At 49.5% G+C, this 9,362-nt stretch overlaps 1 protein-coding gene across 1 annotated transcript; it reads left to right on the top strand.

The window, feature by feature from the left end:
* Window positions 1-3,091: 3,091 nt before the first annotated feature.
* Window positions 3,092-7,059, top strand: LOC146195130 (uncharacterized). The gene is made up of 3 exons (XM_084595955.1): window positions 3,092-3,318; window positions 3,939-4,605; window positions 6,598-7,059. Exons 1-3 carry the CDS (start codon window positions 3,092-3,094, stop codon window positions 7,057-7,059), a joined length of 1,356 nt encoding a protein of 451 aa, XP_084452081.1.
* The last annotated feature ends 2,303 nt before the right edge of the window (window positions 7,060-9,362 follow it).

Raw genomic sequence — 9,362 nt, 5'->3', positions numbered from 1 at the left:
TTGCGTGGCAAGCTCAGCTGGAAGACAGCTACCTGTTGTGACAGAAGAGGGTGGCCGTATGGTGCCCAGCTTTTGCCGGGTCAAGCCAAAGTAAGGGTGCAGGAAAGACTTAACAAGCAAAACAACCATTATACAGCAAGATACGATACAGAGAAATTCACACTAGCACATAAAGTACACAGACAAGAGTTTCAAAGAAAGACAATGCAAAACATGCAACTAAAAAGGCTTTCAGTAACACAGGCTTCACATCAATGAACAATGCACGAGTGAGAGAGAACAAATAAAAACTAAATTGTTCACCGGGCACTGTCGTAGACCGACGCCTCGAGAGTCACGATGCGGAAGTCCTGTGTACGAGCGCCGCTCCCTCGCAGATCAGTGGGCTTGCCGAGCAGCGGATTGACTCCGGGAGCCGAGCAGTAACACTTGCTAACTCGCTGCTACACTGGCTCTAACACTGCCTGGCTGGCCGGTTCCCGAAGCGACGCGACTTTAAGAATTAGAGCACGACGCGTCTGTTACGCCGTGCAAAGGCAGGCGCGCACATGCACGTAACTTCTACACTGCAAGCGTCCTCTCCTTCTCCCGTCGAAGCACGCGTCATCATTGGTTAGACGCGGCAGAACGTTCTAGAGATGAACAGCACCTTCTCGGCCGTATGTCACCATTGCCCCCGAGTAATAAGGAGGGGGTGACGCCATGCGGACAAGGCTACGGGCTCTCCTAGAGGGTAAAAGGACTTTTCTCCAATATTATATATCAGGCCCCCCAAGCGGCGCTGACTCGAACAAAATATGCGCCGAAGTACTGCTCCCATCCCTTCAGGTGAAGCATCACACTCCAAAATAAGATCCTTGTCAGGGTCGTAGTGAACAAGATTGGAGTTTTGCAGTGTCTCCTTAATCAGACTGAAGGCCTTGGCCCCCTCTCTTCCCCGCCTTCATCAAGCATCTTTCCTTAGCAAGAGGTTCAATGGGAACAACACTGGATGCTAAGAAACTTAGATGGTAGGTGATGAGGCCTAAGAACGGACATAGCTCCTGGATATTCTTTTGCTCAGAGGCCTTCATAATGGCCTTCATCTTTATCAAAAGGGTGAAAACCTTCCCTGGCAGTAAAATGTCCCAAACAGTTCACTCCCGATTCACCGAAAACGCATTTCTCCTCTCGAAGCTTGCTGCCATTTTCTTGTAATGCGGCCAGCACTCTCAGCAATCTCATATGCCAAATTCCTGCTTTCGCTCTGCCGCGAATATGTCATCCTGAGGCACTTGTGTGCCTGGGATGTCTTTCAGTACCACTTCTGTTTTTCTCTGGAAGATTGCAGGAGCAGAAGCAATCCCTTCTTCTGCGGGTGGTTGTAAGAGAAAAGACACTTGTGCGTATTCAGCACTGCTGCCTTCCTTGACTCTTCTTCCAAAGGCGCATGGCAGTATGCCTTCTTCAAGTCGAGCTTTGTGAGCTCTTAGCCGTCTTTGGGAGACGCAAACTTGTGCTCTACTTTTACTATAGGGTGTATTGGTCAACTGCACAAGATCTGTTCAATGTGACCTTGAAGTCACCACAAATCCTGAAGCTTCCATCTACCTTCACACACACTGGTACCACTGCAGTGGTCCACTCACTGTGCGTAACTGGTGACAATATGCCCTCTTGATAAATCCTGTCCAGTTCTTCGACCACGCTGTCTCTCAAAGCATACGGCAAAGACCATGCCTTGCTGAACTTATGATTCACATCCCGCTTCGAGTTGATATGTATAGGTGCCCCATTCAAAAGACCCGTTCCAGGTTTGAACAATTCCTTGTACTCCATTGTGAGGCTATTAATGTCCTCATTCTGCACCAGGCCTACAACTGTGCGTCCAAAAAGGTCGAACTAATGGATGATGTCCCGTCCACAAAGTGATGGCCCTGAACACTTAGTCACATAGATGCTGCCCTCAACTTGCCTTGGTGCCTCACTACTAGGTGCAAGACTTCCAGCAGTGGCACTTTCCCTGTATAGAAGTACAGATTTCTGCTTGTTTTCTCTTGAGATGGTCATAACATGACCCAATGCTTGTACGTGTCCTGCGAGATGATACACACGGGTGCGCCCGCGTTAATCTGCATTTCCAGCTCCACACTCCACAGTTCAGGTTGATTTATCGTGGCTCAACTGTTGCCTGTGGGCTCTACTCTGTGAAAAGGTTGATGTGCTCTGGTTTTCCAACAGAACGTTTGACTACACTCTACCCTCTTGTGTGGAGGGCCCGCCCCCTACAGTCTTGCCAGATGTCCCCGTTTGTTGCACTTGTAGCACGTAACGTTTTTGTGCGAAGTTCGGTGGCGCATGGTTTGTTTCCTCCCAGCGAACACATGGCGACTTTGCTGCAGGTGTTAGGGATGGTTTTGACTTCCCTCGCCGTGACTTCGGTCGCAGCGTATTCACACTTGCTATCGATGTCAGCAGGCGCGTAGTTTGACCATGGCAGCCGATTTGCATGTTTTATTGTCAGTTCCGCTGCGAGCGCAATTCCAACGACTCTTTGAACGCCAAACTTTTCGGCTTCGCAAGCAGGATACGCTGTATTCCTTTATCCCGCAAACAGATGAAGAAACTTTCCCGCAAATTCCGTTCAAGAGCCCCACCAAATCCGCAATAGTTTGTGATTTTCCTCAACTCCTCCAAGTAGTCCGTTATTCCCTCGCTGCTGTTCTGTTTCATAAATGTTTCATAAATTTCAGAAGGTTCGGGATTCAGGTGCTGCTTGAGGGTTGAAGCGAGCGTGTCATATGTCGCATCTATCAACTTTCTGGTGCCATTAGGATTTGCATTTCAGGGCTTAGTGCCGAAGTTAGTGTTGTATTCCGCACAAGTTTCGGTTTCGTTTCCGTACAACAGTGCTATCATCATCAGCACATTTTCTCTCTCTCTTCTCTCGAGCTCACACGCTTACACTGCTTACACTCTGACGTAAATAAACAGTCTACCCTGAGCTGCGGTCTTCGCCTGTTCGTTCCCTCCGTCCGGATACCGGACACCACAGAATGACGACGAGGATTCAAGCATAGTTTTCCGTTCCGAAAACTGTACATTCGCCAACATGTCGGGCGGATCTTACCCGCCGCCCCCACCGTTCCTGCCTACGCCAAGCGAACCTGCAGTACCTTGGCAACAGTGGAAGTTGGTCTTCCTGAACTTCCTGGAAGTGGTGGGAGGCGACGAGCTACAGCCCAAGCGTCGCAAGGCAATACTTCTGAACTCCCTCGGAATCGAAGCCAACGTGTGTACCACAGCCTCGACGCAACAAGGAGCACCGCAGATCCTTGGGCAAGTGTCACGTCAAGTGCTCACGAAGACCTCTTCAATGCTGCTGTCGCAACGCTGGATGTCCACTTCGCAACAGCAGCCAACGACCTGGTGGAACGTCACGGGTTCTGTCAGCGCAAGCAACTGCCCGGTGAGAATTTTCAAGCCTACGTAAACGGTCTACGAGAACTTTCCGCAACGTGCAATTTCGGAACTGCAACTGACAGCATGATCCGTGACCAATTACTTGAGGGAACAACTTCGCAAAAGATACGAGAGCGCTTACTTTACGAGGGATCGTCTCTCACCCTTCAAAGCGCAGTTGACATTGGAAAGCAGATCGAGCTGGCAGAAAGGCAATTAGAAGAATTCAACGTAAGCGCTCCTGTGAACGGCGTGCGAAAAACAAAAATGGAATCATTCGACTCCTCGCATGGCACGTGCTACCGCTGTGGTTCGGCTTCCCATCTAGCAAATTTCTCTGCATGCCCAGCAAAAGCCAGACACTGCCGCAACTGTGGAAAGATTGGACATTTTGCAAGCGTCTGCAGGACAAAGAAAAAGAAAACTGCTAAAAGAAGAGCACCATGCCCGAAAGCAGAGACAGCCAACGCCATTACAATCTTAAACGTCAACGATAGAGATGGGCAACCGAAAGAATTTCGTGCCACAGTTACGATATGGCAACGTCCTTTTTCTCTCATTGTTGACACTGGGGCTACAGTCTCTCTGCTGAGCGAAGAACATTACCGCAGATTCTTCGCGGATATCTATGCGTTGTGCTCGCCTGCTGTCACCCTCCACAACTACTCCGGAGAAAAGATAAACATCGTCGGATGCTTTCTGGCTGACGTGGTTCATGGCGAAACCACCGCCGGTGTGCTGTTCCACATCACAACTAAAGGCACGTCATTGCTGGGACTCGACGCCATACGCAGTCTGGGCATAAACATCGTCGGTTCAACTTTAACCTGCCGCAGCGTCGCGCACGCAGACTCTCCCCCCTCGCTCCCCGCCGAGCTGCAGGATCAGTTTTCGCACCTCTTCTCGACGGGCCTCAGGGTAGTAAAGAACTTCGCGCACTACATTCAGCGTCGCTCGTCCGTGCCGCCGGTTTCTGCAAAACTTCGGCGCCTGCCCTTGACTCTGCGAGAGCAAGTTTCCGAGGAGCTACGCCGTCTGCAGTCGCAGGGGGTAATAGAACCCGTGTCTGCGTCGGAATGGGTCTCCCCCATAGTCGTCGTGCGAAAGAAAGATGGCTCGCTTCGGTTGTGCGTGGACCTCCGCGAGGCTAACAAAGCTGTCATCGCCGACGCGTTTCCTCTCCCGCACGCGGAAGAACTCCTGCATCAACTAGCAGGTGGGACGTGTTTTTCGAAGCTTGACTTGGCGTCTGCGTACCACCAAGTTGAACTTACACCGGAGAGTCGCGACCTAACAACTTTTATCACGCATGATGGCTTGTTTCGATTCATAAGAGTATGTTTTGGTCTGGCCTCTGCTCCTGCGGCTTTTCAGAGAATAATGACATAATCGTCTGGGGAAGGACACGCCAGGAGCATAACAAAAATTTGAAGCAGGTACTTGAACGTATAAGCGCTTCAGGATTGAAGCTAGATGATAAATGTCTTTTCGCTGTTCCTGAGTTGCACTTTTTGGGACATGTCGTTAGTGGGAAAGGTTTGTGCCCATTGCCTTCCAAAGTAGACGCTGTTGTGAAAGCGCCTGCCCCTCATGATCTCTCAACATTGCGTTCTTTCTTGGGACTGGTAGGGTACTACTCCCGTTTTATTCCCCGATTTGCTGATTTGGTCGAACCGTTAAGAAAGCTTTAGAGGTCAAATCAAAAGTTTGATTGGAATGAGGAAGCTCAACGCAGTTTTGATCTCGTCAAAAGCTCCTTATCAGCTAGTCCCGTCATACAGATGTTCAACCCAGAGTTAGATGTAAACGTCACCACAGATGCTTCGGAAAAGGGCTTGGGGGCTCTGCTTCAGCAACGCGATGGTGAAGATTGCGCACCGTTGCATTTGCATCGAGAGCCTTGACCGCGGCGGAACGAAGGTATTCCGTGGGTGAACGAGAGGCTTTGGCATGTCTGTTTGCATGCGAGCATTGGCATGTCTACCTTTGGGGAAGAAGATTTGTGTTGCGCACAGACCATCAGGCTTTGGTAACTTTGCTTTCGTCAGCTGGCGCAGGACGTCGGCCTCTTCGATTATCCAGATGGTCTGCTCGCTTACTGTACTACAACTTTTCGATCGAGTATCAGAAAGGGTCTCAGAACGTCATTGCAGATGCACTTTCACGCCTGCCTATTGAAAGCGCTTCAAATCAAACCGTAGACGAAGAAATAGTCTCGGTCGTGTCATCATCCATGACAAAAGAGCAGCTGCAGCTTGCTACCGCTGCAGACGAACTATTGCAAAATGTTGTGGGGTATGTCACAAAAGGGTGGCCGCTGAAAGTCCGTGGCACATGTGTTTCCTTACTTTGACGTGCGAGAAGAACTGTCTCAGGTGGATGGCTTGTTACTCCGAGGGGAAAAAATTGTAATCCCCGATGTGCCGAAGGCTACGCTTGTCAGCTTCGCACACGAAAACCACCCTGGCATGATAAGGACTAAGCAAAGGCTGCGCGACCTCTATTGGTGGCCTCGAATGGACAAACAAGTTGAGGAAGCTATAAGTCACTGTCACATTTGTCAGACACTCGACAAGTCTGCTAAACCATCTTTCGCGCCTTTGCAACCTGTGGCATTCCCAGACAAGCCATGACAAAAGCTCGCGATGAACATTGTAGGTCCTCTTGAATGGGCACCTTCCAACTGTCGATACATAATAACCCTGATTGATTACCACTCGAAGTGGCCTGAAGTTGCATTTGCACCGACAGTAACGTCGCATACTGTTGTCGAGTTCCTGCAGGAAGTATTCAGCCGCGAGGGTTTCCCGGACGAAATTGCAACTGACAACGGACCGCAGTTCAAGTCACAAATGTTCGAGGAATTCTTGCGCGAGAGGAGCATTATACATCGTTGCTCTTCAGTACTACCCTCAGGGAAACGGTGCAATAGAAAGATTCAACAGGGTGCTCAAAGATTGGATACAAATGGCGAGATTGGAAAAACGCCCGATGAAAACTTCCTTGGTTGACTACCTCGGTACATATAGATCAACTCCACACGCGACGACTGGCTTGTCACCTGCGAAAATCCTACATGGTCGTCAACCCAGAACACGGCTCAGTATTGCTGGAATGCCCTCTGGGAGCGACGTACACTCTAATGCTGTATTGAAGCCCGTTCGCGAGAGGGTGCAAGCTAAGCAGTCGTACACCCAACAGTATACGGATAGGAGACGCGGTGCTAGGGCCCCAACATTTCGAAACGGTGACCTCGTTCGAGTAAGGATTCCCAAAGCTAGAGGCAAGGCATCGCTTTCATACATGGGTCCATTCAAAGTAGTCAGAAAAAGAGGCCGGAATTCATTTCTCCTAAGCGACGACCGCATCTGGAATGCATCTAAATTATCTCGCATACCAGAAAACAGCTATGACTCTACACCGTCCTGGGCACTGCTTCAAGACAACGATCCAACTACTTCTGAAGATCGCGCGGAACCAGCACCAGCTGAAACGACATCTGAACCGCAGTCTCCAGTGGTTGAAGAAAGTTCAACTCCTCCGCAAAGCAACGACACAGGACAAACGCTGCGTCGAAGTGCAAGAGACCGTCGCCCACCTGACAGACTTCAATGCTGACTTTACTGTTTTTGCCCTTGTGCATACTGTGCTTTTACGTGTGTTTCGTGAAACGCTGCGTCGAAGTGCAAGAGACCGTCGCCCACCTGACAGACTTCACTACTGACTTTACTGTTTCTGCCCTTGTGCATACTGTGCTTTTACGTGTGTTTCGTGTTTTTTTAAGCGGGAGGTGATGTTGTATCCCGCACAAGTTTCGGTTTCGTTTCCGTACACCAGTGCTATCATCATCAGCATATTTTCTCTCTCTCTTCTCTCGAGATCACACGCTCACACTCTGACGTAAATAAACAGTCTACCCTGAGCTAGTTCACTGTACCTGAGCTGCGGTCTGCGCCTGTTCGTTCCCTCCGTCCGGATACCGGACACCACAGTTAGAACTGTGCTCTTCTTCATGTCGTTCGCCATGCTGTTCGCGTCGAAGAACGTCTAGAGTCGCTTGACTTGTTGACCCATGATTCCGCCGCGGCGTCGAACTGGAGTGGCGTCGCAATGAAGGGCTGAGTTGCATTCGCCATGGCGGTTGCGTCGTGGCGTCCCCATGGCTGGCTGCCGTGCAGTTTTCGCTCTTCACTCGTTCGCGTGCCTGTTTGCTGGTCGTTCAGCGCTGCAGCGCGGTACAGTACTACTAGCTAGGATCAGATTAATTCCGTCTTCGTTGCCATTATTGTTACGGTTGTAACAATGACTCGGTTATTTCGACAATGCTATGCATAGTCAGCCCTCATAAAGAGAGCGCACGCCCAGTGCCCCCAGTTGCAACACACACAAGTCCAGGGTGGCCAACACATCTGACCCACACCACACACAACAGATGATATTAGCAATTATAATGATGGTGCATTTCGTTGGTAAAGATGAGGGGAGACGCAGCAACGCTCAGGCTTTCGCATTTCTGCAGTGTAGATTCCATAGTGCTCTCGGAATTTTGATGTGCACGTTGCACAGTACACGGGCGTCTTGCTTTTTCGCCTGCATCGACAAGTGGCCGCCGCAGCCGGGATCGAACCCGCGTCCTTCGGTTCAGCAGTCTAGCGCCCTAATCGCTGATTCACCGCAGCATATGTATGTGGTCAGAATGCGCCCTTGCATTGGAGCGCATGCGGATGCCAATGAGAGCTCTGAATATCGTATTACGGTTCTGCCTGTTCTTAGCAGCAGCAGGATAACCGCAACTGCAGTGGCAGCGGCAGTAATAGTAGTAGTAATATGCGTTGTGGGGCTAGTTGGTTCATACTCAGATAAGTTTTATGCGCACAAAAAGACGACACAAAAAGACAAGCTCCGTCCTGTCTGCCTTGTCTTTTTGTGTCATCTTTTTGTGCGCATAAAACTTATCTGAGTAGTAGTAGTAGTACACTTGGGAAGCACTGTTTATTAAAACGATGAAAAACATAAAGCTTAATCAAAGGACTGCGATTTGCAGCAGCGCATGTTATAGCAGAAGCCCAGGAGTATGCTATAAAGCTCATTAGGAAAACTACTTCGTTAGCTCACTGAATATGGTACCCCTAAAACGCCAAAAAGGGGTCGATCTTGAGATTCCTTTTAGACCGCTTTCAGAGCGAAATCAGCAACAAGTACCAATCGCCAATGTATAGTCCACCTGTACTCAGACCTAATCACAACCATGCGCAAATAAAACATAACGGTCCCCTCCTCAGAGTTCCGTACTCCATATAAGGGCAAATCAAACTTCTCCCTTGACTCCCTCTAAACCTGGCAGGGGTCTACGCTGTAGCACGTATGTCCACAAGAAACAGCACGCCACGGGAGAAGACAATATTACTGATGCCATAATAAGCAATCTGAGCACCAATCATTGCAGGGTTTAGTCGATGCATCAGCGAAGAATTCGAGGAGAAGGATCTGTCAGCTTGCAAACACGCGGACATCATCATTGTACCGAAGGCTGGAAAACCAGCGGCTATATACAGTCTCTCATCTCTCTCTCTTTTCTTGTCTGGGAATGTTTTGCATGTACCTCGATCTAGCTCCAACATTACGTAAGCGAAAACAACCCATGGATTTTTTTCCTGCCTGTTTGGCTTTTATAGGTTCCTCAGCACAAAAGGGAAAACCCTCCTCCTAGCATTCGATCCGAAATGAGCAATTGCAGGGAGAAAAATCTTCAACTACATGAAGGCACGCTGGTTTGCTCCATAGTCTCTCCGGGGCTAGTCAACATAGCAATGATAAACTTACCCAAAAAGCTGTTAACCAGAAAATCATGAAGATGATATCACAATATGGGCTGCGAAGGGATCCTTAGCGCAGAATGAGAAACCTCTGTAAGGAGCTTT

Source organism: Amblyomma maculatum, chromosome 3, assembly GCF_055883805.1.
Source record: "Amblyomma maculatum isolate TAMU_Amacu chromosome 3, ASM5588380v1, whole genome shotgun sequence".
Taxonomy (NCBI): domain Eukaryota; kingdom Metazoa; phylum Arthropoda; class Arachnida; order Ixodida; family Ixodidae; genus Amblyomma; species Amblyomma maculatum.
This window is presented reverse-complemented; position numbering and strand designations above follow the sequence as displayed.